Source organism: Podarcis muralis, chromosome Z (genome assembly GCF_964188315.1).
Source record: "Podarcis muralis chromosome Z, rPodMur119.hap1.1, whole genome shotgun sequence".
In the NCBI taxonomy this organism is placed as follows: Eukaryota; Metazoa; Chordata; class Lepidosauria; order Squamata; family Lacertidae; genus Podarcis; species Podarcis muralis.
The window spans coordinates 29,551,624-29,571,878 of NC_135673.1; the positions used below are offsets into that span (position 1 = coordinate 29,551,624).

General features: G+C 39.5%; 1 protein-coding gene across 2 annotated transcripts in view; it reads right to left on the reverse strand.

Annotated features, from left to right (window-relative positions):
* Positions 1-1,434: 1,434 nt before the first annotated feature.
* RPS6KA6 (ribosomal protein S6 kinase A6) overlaps positions 1,435-20,255 on the reverse strand; it is a 59,716-nt gene continuing 40,895 nt past the window's right edge. For both annotated transcript variants that reach the window (XM_028715941.2, XM_028715942.2), the window contains exons 15-22: positions 19,574-19,699; positions 16,778-16,867; positions 14,077-14,235; positions 13,328-13,489; positions 12,823-12,899; positions 11,701-11,818; positions 10,403-10,543; positions 1,435-10,294 (exon numbers count right to left, since the gene is read on the reverse strand). In XM_028715941.2, coding sequence (XP_028571774.2) covers positions 10,169-10,294; positions 10,403-10,543; positions 11,701-11,818; positions 12,823-12,899; positions 13,328-13,489; positions 14,077-14,235; positions 16,778-16,867; positions 19,574-19,699 — 999 coding nt within the window. In that variant the 3' untranslated portion in view covers positions 1,435-10,168. The remainder of the gene's footprint in view (positions 10,295-10,402; positions 10,544-11,700; positions 11,819-12,822; positions 12,900-13,327; positions 13,490-14,076; positions 14,236-16,777; positions 16,868-19,573; positions 19,700-20,255) is intronic.

A 20,255-nucleotide genomic window follows, 5' to 3' on the forward strand; every position in this document is an offset into this window, starting at 1 on the left:
GAATCAAGGGCATTCTAGAGCATTCACTTGGGGCAATGGTTCACATTTTAGTTTAAAAATACCAGTTGCTGCCAATGTATCTTTGCTTCCCCCTTTCTGCTTATTCAGGTGTTGCTCTCCCCCTTCCCTCCATCCCCTTCTATGTATGTCAAAGGGACTATTAATAGGCTTCAGAACTGCCAGAACAAGGACATCCAAATTTGATTCTCATGGGAGAGGAAATAACTGCTCCAGCTTGATGCAGATGGTGAGGTTTATTCCAATGCCACACATTGGGTTTTTGCAAAGTGTTGCAAAAGTGACTTTAAACACACACAGAAAGAGAGCAGTGTTCTAGACATAAACCAATGTGCACGTAATTCTGCAAGTCAAGGCTGGTCCAAGACATTTTTCTATCTGAAAGGACAAGACAACCCACCCCCACTTCTATATAGGAATTCACAAGGCCAGTAATCGAATATTACTTCAAAACTGGCAATAATATGGTTTCCTCTACCATATCCAAGAGCAGCAGACTAAGGTGTGCAGAACACGTTGTGTGACAAATAAATTCTTATCTTCCAACCATGCACATCTGCAGGAACCCCCACACCCATCCCATGAACCATGGAACTTAAGAACATAAGAAGAGCCCTGCTGAATCAGGCCAGTGGCCCATCTAATCCAGCATCCTGATCTCACAGTGGTCAACCAGGTGTCCATGGGAAACCCACAAGCGGCACCTGAAGATAAGTGATTCTGTGCATAGCATCCAAGACACGCATTCCATTTCCAAGAGGACTTATGCTAGTGCAATGGAACTTCCCCCCCCCCCATGTGTGCCCTGCACTCCCCCCAGATCTGTTCTGCAGGGAAGGGGGAACCCTCATAACAAATTTAGAGGAACATGGGTGAGGGAGGAGAGGGAGGAGTTCCATTGTGCAAGGGGATGTCACTATGCTAACATAACTAGTTACCTAGAGCTGCACTAGATGCAACCACTTCCTTCCTTCCTTCCTTCCTTCCTTCCTTCCTTCCTTCCTTCCTTCCTTCCTTCCTTCCTTCCTTCTTTTTCAAGCAGGTTTCTAGCATTTGTAGAACCCAAGATACGAGACAAAATGTAGACAGTATTCTTATTTTTTGTGAGGTTAGCCTGCTCCCCAATTTCAGTATTTTACTTTGTGTCCCCCCCCACTCCTTCCCCAGGGGGGAAAATCCTATGCACACTTGTGTCCAACACCTTGCAGCTGCTCCCTGCTTCCCAGCACCCACCATCTCAGACAGCTACTTCCTTATAGTAGGGCTGACCCTGCAAAAGATTTCATTGGCCTTCACGTGATCCCCAACACCTGTGGAGGAAGGGCCAGAAGGCTGAGTGCATTCCTTAAAAAATAAATGAAAAAAATAAAGGAGCCCCATTTAGTTGTTATAGAAAGAAGTGGGAATTCAAACAACTGAGTTCTAAATGGAAAGTTTTATTTCATTTCAATTGAAGCCCTCCTAGAACAGCCCATACAAGTCACAGAAGGGTTACAAGAGGATTGAAGAGAGCAAGAACACAGTGTCATTTTTAGATTACTTATAAAATGGTGACCCCTTGCTATGCCTTATTATTATTATTATTATTATTATTATTATTATTATTATTGAAATCTGATGACTTGGGAGATAGTATTAAAATGCATAACCATTTCATGCCATCCAATAGGATGGAAAACATAGAACTTACAAGCAAATGAACAACTGGATCTCCTATAGAAAGCAATAAGAAACATAAAGGATATGCCTCTTTTAAAACTCCTTCTAAAGTAGGAAATCTTTCTCTAATATATCTGCAGTATTGACTTTTTGATGCTTTCAAGGAATAGGGGAAACTCTTGATGTATCTTCAATACCAAAGGTACAGGCAGCAGAATACTGGCTAGCCCCCTCCCCCCCCCCTGAAAATAATAGCAAATACAAACGGCACTAATGGAAACAAAATGAAATAGTTCCAAAGTTATGAAAAAGAACAAAAAGGAAACAAATAAAACATTCAATACTGAGAATAAACTGAGTACCCCCCCCAAAAAAAATACCATTGTACATCCCTATGTGAAAATGAGCAGTAAGCCAATGCACATATGCAGATGTCAGATCTCACAGGCATGTTCCAGATTCACAGCTATCACTCACTCAGCATTTGCTGCGTTTGTCACAGGTGTTCTCCAAAAATTGGATCAGGGTCAAGTAGCCCATCCTACTGCTACTGACACATGCAGGTGTGAACATGTACACGCAGCAGGTCTTCACACCAGTTCTTGTACGCAAAAATGCTTCCACGTGGCCCGGAACCCTGAGTGTCTGGGGCTCCAGATCAGGAGGAAAAGTCTTTGCACAATACATGAAGGCCCTGTCCTTGCTGGTGTTTGTACCGTACATATAGAAAACAGTTGGGGGGGCTATTTAGTGGGCATGTAGGGGCAAAGCCTAGTTTCCCTCTCATGTGTTGGGAGCATGCATTCTGAAGAGGGTCAAACATGGACTTGTTCCTCTTTACGTCAAGCATTCACACCCGTTAACATGAAGTTGCACTTGTTCCAGTCACCCTATTTTTGTAGCACTCCAACCCAGTGTTCTGTGCCTGGGGGGAAAGGAAACACTTTACATAGACAGACATTCACTGTGATTTGAGGTGCGTAAAGTAGGAGCCTGCTTCATGACTTTTCTCAGCCTCTGAGGCCCTTCCCAATGTTGCCAGAGTGATATTGGATGGTGGGGACGAGAGGTGTGTATTTTGTTTACAGCATTTATACCCTGATCTTTAGCCAAGAAGGCTGTCCGTGTGGCTTCCAAAAATGTGTCCTAATAGGGATTGTACCCATATCTCTATACTATACTCATCTGCTGTTTTTACTTGTATTTTATATTGCTGATTTTATACTTTGGCACCATCTTGAGTTGGAATGTGTCTTGAAAGACAGGGTATAAGTTTTATTATAAATATGTGTTGCCACAGGAAACTTATCAAATACTGCTGTACCTTAGTGAGGAACCACCACTACCTGATGAGCTTAAAGGGTTTGCTTTTTTAAAATTTATAAGTCCTTTGAAACTGTATAATTCCAACACTAGTGCATCCAGCTAACTATGGGGGGGGGGGGGGAATTAAATGACATCTCTCTCTCTCTCCCTTCTCCTCTCAGAAACATGTATGAAGCCAATAGTGTGAATGACACTCTTCTTATGAAAAGGCTTACAGTCCCAAGAGAACCAGTACAGGTATATGCTATGATTAAGCCCTATAAGTTAGGGCAGGGGTTGCCAACAATTTTTGCAGCACTGAGCACATTTGAAATTTTGAGAACATGCTCTGGACAGCAGTGACACCAGTTGCACAATGGTGCCACAGGGGTGTAGCATAAGGCAAAATGGCTGGTGTAGAGGCATGCCCTAACACAAAACATCTACCACATCTAAAAGAGCAGAAAAAATAGACCTTTGAAATCTGCTCTAGGGTTGTGGGACTTTATGGAGCACATTAGAGGAGGTGGGCATGGGAAGAGGAGGAAAGGGAAGTATTGTGTGAGTGGAACTCTGATTGTGTAGAATTGGATTCAACTTTATGTTAGGAAGAACTGGTGCTGGCAACATGCTCCCAGAATACGGCACCTATTCCTGTGTGACAAAATTTAAGAGGGCTGAAGAGAAGACGTAAATGTCAGCAATGCAGGCATTGGCACAATCTTTACCTTACTCTTACCTCTGAACACACAAACACACACACACACACACACACACACACACACACACACTATTCCACAGCATGTGTACAATCTTAGTGGAGCCTCTTACAATTGAGAGGAATTTAAGTTCAAGTAACTGTAGGAGCTTTGATGAAAAACTAAGAAGATTCAAAACTAAAAATGATCAAAATTGTTTCACTTGGCAAACCTTATGAGTGAGTGTGAGTGTGTGCATTATAAAATATATCTTGTACCCATGGACCCTTAAATTTAAAGATGCTCCTCACAAAATTTCAAAGGAAGCAATAACAAAAACACAGATTTCTATGCTGTCTTTGGCATATGTCATGATTCAGAGAGAGAAAGCATACACTATCTTTAGCAGCATGGATGCAAGATCAACATACTATGTAATACAATACCGGCTACATCCTTAAGTAGAATGTAATACAACACAAACTTTAATGTCAATATATACAGAGCCTTAAAAGAAAACTTTTTTTTTAAAAAAAGGAAGACAACCTGAACAAAATAAATACAATATGATACAAATCCACAATGTTTTGAGAAATGAATGTTATAACGTTAACAACAGGGTTGAAGTGGGTAGGACTTTTTTGTGACTTTAAATCTGTAAGAAAATGCTGTACCCTCAAATAGCATGTATTTAAACACTGCGTAATTTGATGTCACATGATGCTTTTTCCAGGTTTTGAAATTCACAGCCAGGCACATGCCCAAACAGGTTCAAAAATGTAAACTAGGCAATGGTCTGGTTCCGACATAACATTGAAGACTACCTAGGTTAATTAACCATAGGTTCCCATTATGTCTGAAAGGGGGAAGCTATAGTTACAAAGCTCAGGACAAACCAAGAGCTTCAAACCTTGTTCCAATTTTAGGACCTATAGTTTACCACTTTAGATGTAAGAGGAAACTATGACTAACTCAAGTATGAAGAGGAAGGAAGCAAAGAAAGGGCAGTGAGGACAAGGCCCATGCATATCTTGGCTTTATACACAGAGTTGTGTTATGTCTGAATCAAACCATTCAGTGCAAGAATGCCAAAGTGCTTGGGACGGTGGAAGAATGCAGCATAAGTAAAAGTCAATTGCAACCACAGTTTTCCCACACCCCTTTTAATATGAACATTTCCATCCTAGAAAAGGGATACCGCTTCTGCTCATTTCTTCAGCAACTTAACTCAACACAAATTTTCAGTTTAATAAAACTTTTCTGAAGAGGGTATTCAGGAACTATATCTGGAAGAACTGCCCATGTGTCATTTAAAACTGCATTTACTTACATGAACCCCCCACCCAAAAAAAGATGGCTTTTGACTTAAATTTGTTTTTTAAAATTCACCTATTAGTTTCAGCTACTCAGTATCTCTACTTCCATTGCAAGTCTATATTAACACAGATAACTAATTTTATAATTATCCTCTAGCAATACTGCAGAGTGGGAGCAACCATCCCTCAATCCTCATAGGAGACAAGGGGCTAAAAACCACTGAGACCTTTCCCTGTTTAAGTTGTGCTAAAATGAAGGCAACTCTGCAAGGACTCTAATGCATCTGCACAACAACTGCTATTAAGTTCAAAGGGTGTGCATAGTAGAGTTTTCTAGCGCATTCATAAACTTAGCCACTGTGTAATTGGAAGACCCTTCCCTTGTTGTCTAACACAGATTGGGATCATACTGCCAAGTGCAGAATGAATACATTTCTGTACAGGCACGACCACCACTTTCCACCAACAGGACTATTCTAAATATGGGTATAATTGGTTTGCCAAAAAATATAGCTCCTATTGGATCACATACTAAAAGTAATCCCTGTATTTAATGCTAATGTATTTAAATGACGTATTTACAACAAACTTAACTAGTGGCTTTTAAAAAATGACAAAGAGTGCCCATTTTTAATAGGGCAGATTCAACAAGTGCTATAATATAAAATCTGGGCTTTGAAACACACATACCGTAATTTGGTTTACTGAAGCCATCTTGAAGTCACACAGGTTATTTCTCTTTATATAATGCATCTGAATACAAGTGTGTGGATCCTTTGCTGCTCCATCAATTGACACAGCTGTGCCTGTAGACTTTTCATGCTACGCTACTGTGTACTTGCCAGGAAACTGTTTCTGGCTTCCTACTTTTTCAGGGCTTCCTCCCTGTCCCAAAGGCAAGGTAGAAAATCAAAGAGGCTGTGTGCTGCAAGTTGCACCAGCATTACCCAATCTTTCTGGGTACCACTGCCCTAAAAGAAGATCATCCTAAGAAAGCAGCTTTGCCATAAAGATGTCAGTCACTGTTTTTTTCATGCAGTTTACCAAAGCAAGAGGCAAGAAAAGTGGGCCACAGCTTGGAGAAAGACAAATGTGATTAAACAATACACTGATTTTCCAACAGGTATTTGGGCATGGAGAGCCTCACAGAACCCAAACGATGGGCTGTGATATCATGATAAATAATTTTGTCACATGTCTATGATTTCTTTAGGTGATTGAATTAAAGCAGCCTATGCACATGCACCCCAAAGGTAATTTTTAAAATTTGTATTGCATTTTAGCAATGTGCAATAATATTTCAAGATTCCACCTATATAATCAAATTGGAGGAGACAGTATGTTAATCACTCAGCAGTGGTGCTCTGAATGCAGTAGTCCTCGCATTGGGAGCTCCAATTAAGCACAGGTAGATTTTTAAAGGAAAAATATTTCACAAGAAGCAACACTTTAGATGACAACTAGGACACAGTTGGTGATAGAAAACTCTATGGGGAGGGTGGGAATCTAATCACACAGGCACAATGGAGTCTCAGAGCACATAATCAAGACCATCGAACTGGGATTAGTTGACTCATAGAATGGTTACATTTACCCTCACAACAGCCAATTCACACTAGCCAGTGGTCCTCATGAATGCTTGCAAATATACAGGGCCACTTTTGAGCTTTTGCTTAGGAGATGCCATTTATATGAACAGACAGCTCCACACATGGGGCTGTGTTGCAATTTCTACAATGACAGCAGCTCTAGAAATGGGGTGCTGTAAGTGTGGATGTCGAAACATCCACACTTTCAGTTTGCCACACAGAGGTGGCAGTTCATTCAAATTTCATCTCCACATAGAGGTCCTTGTATAGGTGCCACTACCTAGTGCAACCCAGCTCTTAGTGCAGTAAAATTCATTCTGATAGGTAAAAGTCAGGATGCTAATCCACTTTAGCATATGGCAACCTATGGTATGATCATTCATTGTAGGGCTATCACTGTGGATGTTCTGTATGTGCTGATGGCACACACACAGAAATAATTTAGTATCTTTCAAATTGCCTGTCATGAGTCTCTGAATAAGGCACTTCACTCTTTCGGCATAAAAACAAAAAATGAATCAAAGAAGTGGTCCATTTAGCATGGAACCCTATTCTGGTTTTATAAGGAAGTGCACACTAAATCCTATATTCCATCCCCTGGTATCCATTCTTCTGCCTTTTGGTGGTGAGGATGAAGGGCAACAATACATTTGGCTGGATGCCCTGATCCCCAATCCTAATTGACAGTGATGTTTCTAACTTCCATTACTGCTTTCCCTAGAGAGAATTATCCATGTCCTAGCCATCTTGCAGGAAAAACAAACAAAAGTCTGGTGGCACCATAAAAAGAAACGCATTGTGGCAACTTGCATGGATCACAGTCCATAAAATAAGATGTAACATCACTTTTCAAATCTGCTCCACATTACTTTTGAGGGGGCGGGGAGGTTTAAGAGGGAGAATGCCAGTACCCAGGGCTTTTTTTCAGCCGGAACTCACTGCAACTCAGTTCTGGCACCTCTCAGGTGCGCTCCATTGCCATTAGAAGTGAACAAGGGAGGCATTCATGGTGAATTCTGGCATCTCTTTTTCTAGAAAAACAGCACTGTCAATGTCTAGTTTTCCATTTCACAGAAGGCACTCTTGTCTTCTCCTACTCTATTATATTCTGTGCTTTATGCTATGTAAGCATAATTACAAACGTGAATAATTTTGTCCTAACAAACAATTCCATCTGCCACCCTCTTCTTTCAACATAGCTGGATGCTTCTATTACCTTACAGTCTCCCACAGATTTAGCTAATTTGGTATTACCAACAAACCAGCATTTGTTCATAGCAGCTAGCACAGAACAAGGAAGTTTTGAGCTCAAATCCCCATTCAACCATGGACCATGAGCCAGTCACTATTTCTCAGCTGGTTAATCTCACATGGTTTTTATGTTTCAACTCTAGTTCAAAGGATCTGTTGTGAAAGGTCCCTGCCCCAGGACCCAGGAGAGAGTCATCCAGTCAGAATAGACAACCCTGGGCTATGTTTGCTGACAAGGTATAAGGCAGTTACATAGATTTGGGGAAAGGGAAGGACACACCAAACACACTATCCAAAATTCTTTGGAAGAGTGGGACTTTAAACTGTAAAATGTTAAGTCACACTTTCACTGATGAAATAAATGAGGGATCTATAATCTTCTTTACTCATATAATTTTATGCTCATAAACTAGGGCATATTATTGTAATGATTTATTGAATTTAGAAACTGCATTCTATTTCAGGTGTTCAGCTCCAGCTGCTCTGTTATTCCCAACGGAAGCATCAACAAAAATGATATGATCTCCCAGCATATTTAACAATATGTAAATAGTTAAAACTAGTTATGTTCTTCATATTTAGTCACATGGAATGGAGTTTCTTTTCCCTGACTGCATTAGTGGTTATTTCAAGAACTCACAATAAAAAAGGTGATCATATATTATCAACATGAGGGTTTTTATTGGAGGAAGGTTCCATCTGATCTCATCTTGCAACATCTCAGAAGCATATTTTGTGGCCAAATATTGTGAGATCATTATACAGTCTAGGCTAAGGCTTACTGAAATGTGCTTCTTTTAAAATTCACATCTTTGGGGTAACATACACCAGTTTGTAAATCCAATGTGGGCTAACATGTTAAGCTGCTGACCTTATGCTTAAGATTGGTTATGGCCACAACAGCAAGAAATTGCAGATTTTTCTCTACTTTTTCCATTGAGACAAATTCTCCAGAACAGATTAAAAAAAATATTTAGAACACATTTCAAAGTTTAGATCTGATCCAGAACTTCAAAGGGCTTAAAATGGATATTCATCTTTGAAATGTTTATAAAGGGTCTGGAAAAAAACGATGTACTAATTTCCTACAGAAAGTATGAATAAATTAAAAAACATTATGAAATGTGAATATGTTGGTTTTTTTAATTAAAAAAATCAGTATCTTATAATTCATGGTGAAATAACATCTAATGGTGGAAAGGGAAGGAAACAAGAAGAGAACACAGTGGACTATCAAGGTAGCTTCAATTGCCTGTCAAGAGTAATAATGGTAATTCTATAGGTTCTTGCTCTAGAGGGCTTGTATTTAAAACCTCAGTGCAGAAACAATTATCAGCCCTTCTACAGTAAATGAAAGGGCACAGCCCATGTTTTGCAAATGTATACAGTACTGACAATGGAACACACCTAATCCCTTATCACAGAATGATAATATTGTTGGAGGGGGGCTCATCTAGATCACCTCACAGTCCTAGATATTCTATACCTAATTGTCTTATTCTATACCTAAAGCATACCCAAAATGCCTACTCACCCTTTTCTTCAAAGCCTCCGAGGATGGAGATGTCACATGTATGTTAAAAATATAGTAGGCTTTATCATTCTAACCACCAACACCTCACAGCAGTCTTACACAAAAGCACTCCCAGGCTGACCAATCCTACAGTTCTAGTGATGGCTTTCACACTACGATGAAGTGCAGGTTCATGGCTGATTCCCTTTGTACATTTTCTTCAGTTGCCTGTTACCAGGCATACTTGGGGCTTCCATTTTAGCATACATGAGTTTTGCACCGGCATATCCTTTTCAGTTATCCTTATCTTGCTGTACCAATGAGTTAAGTGAATGGAGTCCATTGGTAAAGTGACCAATTTACAAAACTAGAGCACATAAGTTTGATTTTGTTTCGTTATTTTACAATAGGGCCAGATAGCAAAAATACTAAAACACTGACTATTTTCTTTCAATTTTAAATTTACAACTTGAGCAGTGTTGATGGTCCCCTAAACCATTTATTTATAAACTGGGAAAAACTATACAGTATTTAAAAGTATTAACATAATGCAACAGATCTTTGAAAAGGACCGTGTACAGAAAACTCTTCATGATCATTATGATGTACCCTGATGCTTTGTTTCAATGAATCACTGACACTTCCTGCAAAATGTGTGATGAATCCCACTGAACCTGTGGATATCTTCTTTTTCTTCAACAGAATTCAAGTAGTGTAGGAGGAACTTGTATATGCCTTTTAAATCACAGGCCAGGCAGATACAGAGCCACTTATTGAATTTTTTCTCTTGCTCCACTTTGGTTAAGTGCCCCGGTGGAACTATAAGTCGGTTGATGTTAGCTTTTTCATGCTCCGTCGTTGAGCTAAGCTTGAAGCTGCAACAGGCTCCAACACAGGCTGAAATGTCTTGTTATTCAGTGCAGAATAGGTGGCAGCCATGGCACCCTAAAAGACAATGAAATTAAAATAGATCATGATACCCTCATGAAGAATAACAAAACCAAAACCCCAATCTCCCACAGGTATCAACAGATTAATTAGTTCCAGTTTTACCTTTACTAGATGAGGTGCATCTTGCCTGTTTAGCTGGTAATGTGGCAACTGGTCCCTACATGCTATCCACGAATGCTTAAGAACTTGCTCTGCAGTATATCGCTGATGTGGATCTACATGCAGCATATGAGATAGCAAATCCTAAAGCAAATTGGACAGATACAACTGTTACAACCAAATCTAAGCAGTGAGAGATTGGACCCTTTTTGTCTTATCAATCATATAATGACATTCAAGTGATCTTTCTTCTGAAGCAATTAACACTCATACAAAGAGAGAAGCCCAAATGAAAAAGAGCACCATGTGTGCATCAGAGCCCACATGAGTCTCTGAATTTTCCTCAGAGATTTAAACATACAGTAAATTCCAAAAAAGCAATAGAGCATGTTCTAAATTTTAATTTTGTATAAAACAGTCTCATGTTGCTTTATGTTGCTTTTGGCCAGCACTCATAACCCACTTAGGCATGCTGCAGGTGTAATATTTCCATCTCTTACAGAGAACATTCTATGTGAACTATTAAGTCTCAATTGCATTTCGTAAATTCAGTAGAATAGTTTCAGAAGTAGTAAATTATACATGTTATCGACTTTTAAATAATTATTGATCAAAGGTGCTATATGTGATGAATACATATACTGTTTGCATTTATTCTATTCTACGGGTGACATCAAATATTAGTCATACACTGAGTGGAACCAGTGACGTCAATTGACTTACGTCCATTTATTTTAATAGGTCTATTCAAAGTTTGATTTAGTTTAATGTCACCCTATGCTTTTAACTGTGACCTTTCATACAGTTTTAAAATTCCACTGCTTACCTATAAATCTAAGCTAAACAAGAACTTCTGATTTCAGAGATGAGGTACAGTAAAAGTCTCAGACATCAAATGCCATAGGAAAACAGGATAATTGAATGTCAAAATAAATGGGCTCATAATTTACATGCCATCTATTCATATATATAGAAATTTAATGAGTTTTTAAATAATTAAAGCTCATGCAACACAAATTCTACAACAGCAGCTTGGGTCTGAGTTTCGTAAATAACAAAACAGGTTGCTTTTTCTACCTCCGATAAATACCTTAGGAGCCAAAAGTGACAGAGACCAAAGTGATGCTTTCAGTTCTGCTTCAATACAAAATTACCTTTCAAATGTTTACAGAGAAAGGTCTTAAAGGTAAGTTTGCTGTTGATGTCATAGTTTGAATTATTGATCCTAGCCAAAAATGTTATTCTGATGTTTCACACAGTTACCTGTATTTTATAAATTATAAGATAAAATACATTTACACCTTTGCTGCGTCTGAAACAGTGTCCCAGTTGCCTCCACTTAAAGAAAAATTCCCACTGCCTATTCGTAACAGGATTTCCTCAGGGGTATCATTGGGACCATTGGCAAAAGGAGTATACCTGGGTTCCAATACAAAAGAACAAGATTAGAATATTACAATAATTTTAACAGACATCACTGAAGCCTATTGACTATGAGGTGTCAAATTTCATGTAGGATGGCACTTGGTTCACCTGTGCTAGACTATAGAGAAATAGCTACAGCCACATAAAAAAAACAGGTATAGTGGTTAGTGTGCTGGACTAGGACCAGGGAGACCACTCAGAGATAAAGCTCACTGCATGATCTTGGCCAGTCACTATCTCTCAACCTAACCTACCTCACAGGCTTGTTGTGATGGTAAAACAGAGAGAGGGAGAAGTGTGCAGGTTTCAAGGCGGGAGTTGGGAGGAAGTCTGCAAAAACTTACAAGGTGTCTGTGAAGTTAACTCTTTATTCAAAGAAACAAAGAAGTGCAGGCCTAGCGATCATAGCAACTCTTCCCAGTAGATCTTGCCCCAATTAGGCCGTTAAGAGGACTGAAGGTCCCCACCTTCCACTGCTCTCTAAAGGTTCCTCCTCCCTTGGATCCTTCCCCAGGAACCTGAAGCTCCTTCATTTTGTCTCTCTTTGCTCTGCCCTATTCATCCCTCTTCATGTTCTGAGAGACCAGGGAGGAGGGGAGCTGGTCACAGCAGCAGGGGGAGACATATTGGCTTCTTCAGCAGCCTGTTTCCACTCTGCCTCTTGGTCCCCCTCCTCACCAGCCTATGCTTCTGCTTCTGGACTGCTCTCTGCCACAGTCCCTTCTTGCTCACTAAACCCTATTAGCTCTTCAGCTTCTCAAACCTCCTCTTCCCATTCTGCTCCCTCTTCTACTACTTATCATTGTCCTGCCACCCATCCCATGGCTCTGAGCCTTCTTCCCCTGGGGGACCCCCAGCTTGTGCCTCCCACCACTCTTCCTGCATCCAGCCAGTGCATGACAGTACAGCACCTTGAGCTCCTAGGAGAAAAGGTGGGCTATAAATATAATAAATAATAAAACATTCAGTGCAATGATTAAATGAAAAACACTTCTTACCCAGCCAACATTGTATAAAGAAGGACACCCAAGCTCCAGATATCACAAGCAGCATCATATCCCTGTCGCATGAGAACCTAGTGAAATAGAGAAGAATAAACAGTTCAATTTTTCTGTCATGAAAAGACTGTAATTTGAAAGTCCCAACCAACAGCTTAAAAGAAAATCTCAAAAATATGCTAGTTACAATAGCTACGATTTCAGAAATGTTCTGGTTAAAGATGACAACAGTTAATATTGAAAATTGGTTTCTATGCATCTGCTTTAACAGTTAAAAGAACAAAACGTATTGTTAACATATTTATTTTGCAAAGCTTTGTTAACTGCCTTGAGCTATGAGAACAGCTCTCTATAAATGTAATAAGTAAACAATTTGATTAAAAAGTAACAAAACAATTAACCTTTTGCAATTAGAAGATACAAGGCAAATAGATAATATAATGTAACTACTTTCTTGAGATGTCACAAGAGCATGTGAAAATAATATACAAGAAATTCAGCATACCTCTGGCGCTACAAAGTTGGCAGTGTAGCAGGGGGTTAAGAGAAGCCCATTCTCCCCCCGAAGTTGCTTTGCAAAACCAAAATCACAGATCCTGATGGAGTCAGCATTATTTGAGTCATCCATATATAAAATGTTACTGGGTTTAAGGTCTCGATGCACCACCTTAAAAATACACAAATGTTAAACTGAAAACTGAAAAAAGCAGGAAATGATCATTTGGAGCTTTTTCAATTTTTTTTTAAAGAAAGAGACAAATACTTCAGATGCAGAATCAATACAACACGCATGTGGGCCCAATATGGGTGATCTAATTAGATACTATTCATAGCATAAATGCAACTTAACCAGACTGCTGATTTAGACTGCAATCTTAAGAACACGGGATAAAGAATAAACCCTATTGAGATTGATTAAATTTATTTTTGAGTAAGCATGCTTTCATTAATTTTTTTAAGAACTGATGCTTGCTTTTCCATCATGAAAGCAGATCCAGATTTTAGTCACTAGTGGAAAAAAATAAAAACGACACATTTTTCTTTTGCCTACAGATTTCAGAATAAATTACTATTGTAAATTTACTTTTACGTTATTGCTTACCTAATCAAAATCTTGAACACAATATCCTACAGTCCTGTTTACTATGTAGAGTACTGCCTAGTTTAAAGTTACTCCACAATATTAACAACATATTAGAATGTATACGAATGTAATTACTATACTATACTATAATCAAAATGGACATAACTTACTCCTTGACAATGAAGGTAGTCAACTGTTTTAGTGATCGTAAACAATACAGCACTTGCTTCCCGTTCTGAGAAATACTTTTGTCTGAGTATACGATCCAGTAGTTCACCTCCTTTCATTAATTCAGTGACAAGGTAGATATATTTACCATCATCATACACCTGCGGAAATTAAATGCATATGAGTAATGTAAATATTCCCAGGCACCTGATTACTTGAGAAAAGTGAATCAGAGTCATATAATATATTCAACTAAGTTTAACTCAGCACAGACCTACTAAAGTTCATATCCCTAACAGAGTCATGCTTATTAATTTCAATGTATCTACTCTGAGTAAAATGACCAAAAAAAATCTGAATTACAAAGTCAAATTCCAGTATAGGAAGGGCATCCCTTCCCTGGCAGGAAACAGGATCATGCAGCCCAGGCAGCAGGATTTAATCTCCACTCAGCACCAGATGAGCAGAGACAGAAGATCAGCCCAAGACTAGAGGATTTAAAAGGGAAAGAGGAGACTTGCAAAGGCTTTTGCAAGGCTCCTCTGCCTCCAAATACCAAATCGTGTGCCAAACTTTCAGGCAGCATTTTGCAAGCAAAGGCAGGGTGCAAGAGAACTCCTCTCCATTGCATTTGCATGCAAAATGCACCTTTCTTTCTCCCCTCCCAGTTTATTGATGTGAAAGAGAAAAAGGAAGGCACATAGACAGTGGATCCTGTCTTAAAATACCTGTCTTAAAGCACACTTTGGAGCCCCCACCCCATCCTTTAAAGGAGGTGGTCAATACTTCAAAGGGTGCTTTGCAGCTTTAAGATAGAATGCTAGAGTGTTTACCATTGCAAGTCTTTGTGCATTTCTCTTTTAAAACTTCAACAGTGGCTTGAAGGAGAAGTGAAAGACAACGTGCAAAGCTGCACAAGGGATTTTGACAGGTGGGTATTTCTGTCCACCTTTCATTATTATTATTTATCCAATTTATATACCACCCATCATCTGAAGAGCAGAAGGTGGTTTACAAAAACCACAAAAAAATCATAACATAATAACAAACGAACTCCTCATACCCTGTTTAAAAGGCCATAGGTGGTTTAATTAGGCAAAGGCATAGGAACAGAGAAATATTTTTGCCTGGCACCTAAAGATATGCAACGAAGGCACCAGACAAGCCTCCCTGGGGAGAGCACTCCAGAAGCAGGAAGCCACCGCACAAAAGGCCCCCTTCTCATGTTGCTGCCCTCCGGACCTCTTTCAGAGGCAGCACAGGAAGTAGGGCCTGATATGATGATTGCAGGGTCTGGGTTGGTTCCTATGTGGAGAGGTGGTCTTTGAATTATTGTATTGCAGTCCTGAGGCTTTATAGGTCAAAACCAGCACTTAGAATTGGGCCTGGAAACTAACTGATAGCCAGTTTAGTTGGTCCAAGATGGATGTTATATGCTCAAACTGCCTTGCCCAGTAAGCATATTGCTGACAATGTACTCCAAAATTCTGAATGACCCTACTCAGCAGTTTCATGTGGATGTCAAAAAGCATTGGGGGGATTGAACCCTGAGGAACCCCACATTCCAGGCTCCAGAGGAGTGAAGAACACTCCCCAAGCATCACCCTCTGGAAATGACCATCGAAGTAGGACCAAAACCACCGCAACCATTGAAGTAGGACCAAAACCACCGCAAAGTGGTGCTACCCAGCCATAATTTCGACAGTAGCTCCAAAAGGGTATCGTGGTCGATGATATCTAAAGCCACTAAGAGGCTGAGGAGAATTAACAAGGACAAATTTCTCCTGTCTCTCTCCTGAAATATGTCATCATGCAAGGCGACACAAGCAATTTCTGTGCCACAATTCCGACTGAAATGGATCTAGAAAATCAGATTTTCTAAGATACCAGGTGATTGGCAGGTGCTCACCTGTCAAATAAGGCCCTGAGCGGCCTGGTAAGAATCTGTCTTCTAGAACCAAAAATATTATCCATCCCTAGTTCTAGCAAATTCAAATGCACATTTACTAAGGCCACATTGGTGTTTCATTTCATTATCTGCGTGAGTCCATAAACCAAATGAAACCACGTGCAAATGAATTCCAGGCAATGCTAACATACTACCAATTCCCACAGAGATTACATCATTTCTTATGTAGCAAGGTGCACAGATATATGTGTGGACCTCTATGTATGTCTGTGGGGTTTAGCAAAAAGGCACAGTCTCCCCTATAGCAATGGTCACATGGACAATTGAACACATGGCGCAGCATTACAGTGGAACCTCTACTTACAGACATAATCCATCCCGGAGGTCCGCCTGCTGGTCAAAATGGGATGCTAGAAGAGGTGTCTTGTGCATGTGCGCATCTGGCGACAGTGCACTTTTGCGCATGCACAGACGGTGGCAGCCGCTTCTGCACACACGCAGATGGCAGAAGTCACTTCCACACATGCGTAAATTGTGGCAAACCGGGTGTTTGCTTCTGGGTTTGCCGCAGACGCAACTTGGAACATCCGTGAGACAAGGCATATGTAAGTCAAGGTTCCACTGTACATTCTGTTATGGTAATGGGCTTTTAATGAGGCACAGTGAAATATTTTCCTGAAAATTATTAAAGAGGTTGAACTTTCTATATTCTAGTGAAGAATAGCAAGAACTTGTTTTACTAAATCCATGTTTACAGATAGTATGCTTTTTCAGAAACCAAGCAGAATACATACATCTTTTAAAGTGATAATGTTAGGATGCTGTCCATAGCGCATCAGAATCTCAATTTCTTCAGAGGGATCTCTTTTACTTTTGTCAATTATCTGGAAATATTAAATGGCATGCAAATGTTACACATTAGGTTTTTTAAAATGAAAACAGTTTTATAGTAACAATAAAATGTAAACAACTTTAAAAACCTGCAAACCACAATAAACAGAGTGTTTGTAGGCATACATCTGAGCAAGTGCTTTACCTCTGAGAGAGGTAATTTCAAGGAGTGCAGTCCAGTTATTAAGACCATGTAAATAGTATGCTTTTTCAAATAAAATTATACTGAGTTGCAATACAAATGACTGGCTTGTTTATATGACAAAATGAGATCTTGCTACACTAAAAGAGAAGGAATCCAGGTTGGATATTCTCTGTACTACTCTCAGCTCATGTAACAACTACTAAGATCAGTAACATCTTTCCAGTTTTGAGAGCTCTGCAACCAGCATAAAATAATCCCAATTTTAGAGGGTTTCAGAATAATACCACATAAACACAGAGAAAAGGATTCCTCTCAATTTTTTGTTCAGTGATAATATTATTTCTTAAAGACTATGTTGCACAATGTTTTCACTGCTGGGCAGTTACATATGAGGTGCCAATATGGGAATGACAATTCCTCCAGCACACATTGTATCTCCCCACCCCATTTTTATTGTGAATCAATTTCACAGGTGATGTGTGAGCTAGCTTGAGAGTCCCCCCCCCCCCATGCCGACTGAAAATATATTAAAAGCTTGGGTGCCCATATTTTATTCAATTGGTTTGTTTTTAATTCCTCTGCAAGGTCTTTTCCCCACACAACTTTCAATCCCAAGAAGGAAAGATAAGCAGTATTTTTTTTAAATTGCATAAATCTTTGACAGCAGGTCTTTCAAAGATGTTCAAAAAATGTGAGAGGATGAATCACCTGTTTTAAAATAAAGGAACTGGAGATAAAGTAATGAACTTGCTGGAGAATTAACAAACCCATCAGCTTTTTAGTTGCTTTTCTGACAATGGGCTACCATTAATATAAGAACATATGAATCTATAAAGGCCTTTTCTTTGAAATGCCTTGAAGGAAGTTCTTTTTTCTTGACAGTACAGAGCATTTGTGTTAAATGGGAAGGACACAGTGACAACTTCTGCCATTTACAGTGGTACCTCGGGTTATAGACGCTTCAGGTTACAAACTCCGCTAACCCAGAAATAGTACCTCGGGTTAAGAATTTTACTTCAGGATGAGAAAAGAAATCATGTGGTGGCGGTGCGGCAGCAGTGGGAGGCCCCATTTGCTAAAGTGGTACCTTAGGTTAAGAACAGTTTCAGGATAAGAACAGACCTCCAGAACGAATTAAGTTTTTAACCTGAGGTACCACTGTATACCAAAATTCAATCAAAGAGAATAGGAAGAGATTATCCATGTGTTGTCATTTCTTAAAGGAAGAGGATGTTATGTTCACTTTCTAGCCTCTTAGGAATTATAAGCATGGGGGGGGGGGACGTGTAGCACTGCACACTACCACCTTATCTACTATTGACCATCAACTGAATACAGTGGTACCTCGGGTTAAGTACTTAATTCATTCCGGAGGTCAGTTCTTAACCTGGAACTGTTCTTAACCTGAAGCACCACTTTAGCTAATGGGGCCTCCCGCTGCCGCCGCGCCACCAGAGCACGATTTCTGTTCTCATCCTGAAGCAAAGTTCTTAACCTGAAGCACTATTTCTGGGTTAGCAGAGTCTGTAACCTGAAGCATCTGTAACCCGAGGTACCACTGCACATCAGTTGGTGTTCACAACTCATGCACTCAAGGTTTCTCTTTAGCCTGCGTGTTATGATGCTCTGAGAAACAAGGACAGCAATAGAAGTGAGGATCTGATCACCAATTGGCCAATGTAGGTCTTCTGACTGGAGGACCACTAATGACTGAAATATTTACTTGTTTCAGTATATTATCAGCTTTATCCCCAAGTGCTCTGTTGATTATCAGTTATAAAAATATTTTTATTTGACTTCTGCTTTATTTTGAAATATGTATAGAATGCTTAATCAGAAAAATCTAAGCAGTGTACATTGTTATTTTAGTATTAATAAGCACAGATGAGATCAGCAAAGCATAAAAACAGAATGTACAACACTAAATTATATGTCTGGGTTGGCAATGCTGAAAGAAAAAGATTTTCAGCAGGTGTCTAAAACAATACAGTAAGGCCACTTGCCTAGCATCAATAGGCAAGGTGTTTCGAAACACAGATGTGACCGCACTAGAAGATTGACACATAGCTACTATGGAACATTATATAGCACTTGTAAATAGCGCAAGTTCTGCAGACAGAAGCTGTCCAGAAAGTACATATGGAGGAAGGCAATCCTCCAACGAAACTGGTCACAAGCCGTTAAGGGCTGTATAGACCATTTATTTATAGAAGATAAAGAGTACTGTGGCATCAAAGAGACTAAATCTTTTTAAGTGTCCTAAGCAACTCCAGCAGGACATTACAAAGATATTCCTAAGTTGCAGGATACTCCCTTGGGTACATGAAGGTAACTATATGTAAGCAAGAATACTGAGTATTTATTGTAAAGCTTACAGTTGAATAATGTTTTAATAACAGGCTGCTTTATAAACATTAGAGTGAAAGGTCTTTGTTTTAAAAATGTACATTTTTGTATTCAGCAGAAATAGTTAAGTATGGTTAGAGGAAAGAGATCTAAGATCTATTAATAGATTTGCCAGTACCAACTATGGAGAAAGGAACTCCATATATACCTTCACAGCAAACTCCATGCTTGAAGCCATGTGGATGCAGCGCTTACACACTGAATATGAGCCAACACCAATGTCCTCCTTAAGTTCATAAGCATCTGTGAATAGTGCACTGTTCCCATGAAGTTGCTAAAAGCAAACAAACTGTTGTTTAAAGCTATACACAATTCTTAACAATCATTTCATAAACTTCAGTAAACGATTCAGTTCCCAAACATATGGCAAATATACTTTTATTAGATGCTTCTGCAGTGTGCCCAGAGTGGTACAATAGGGCAGCAATGAGAACCATAAGGGCACAGAGCTGCAAAACAAGATCACAATTTATTGGCTTAACTTAACTACTGATAGTTTTGTCTGCCTCAAGTAGGACCCTAAGGACAAGAAAATATAGCCATGAACTGTAAGGGAGATGCAGAGATCTAAATAGAGACCATTATTTGTGGTGTGACACCCCTTTTGTTTATATTTATTTTTGATTCAGATTTGTCATGGCCAATAGCTAGTACAATAAAGATATTTGGATTGGATTGGGCATTGGAAGCCTGATGATCTGCACCTAAATGTTAATTGCCTTATGTAAGATGTGAATAAGATATCCTGCATAAGACATGCTCCCCGCCCCCTGAACCTCCAGAAAAAACAATCCTCAGCTGGGAAAATGTGTGTACTAGCTAGAATTTTG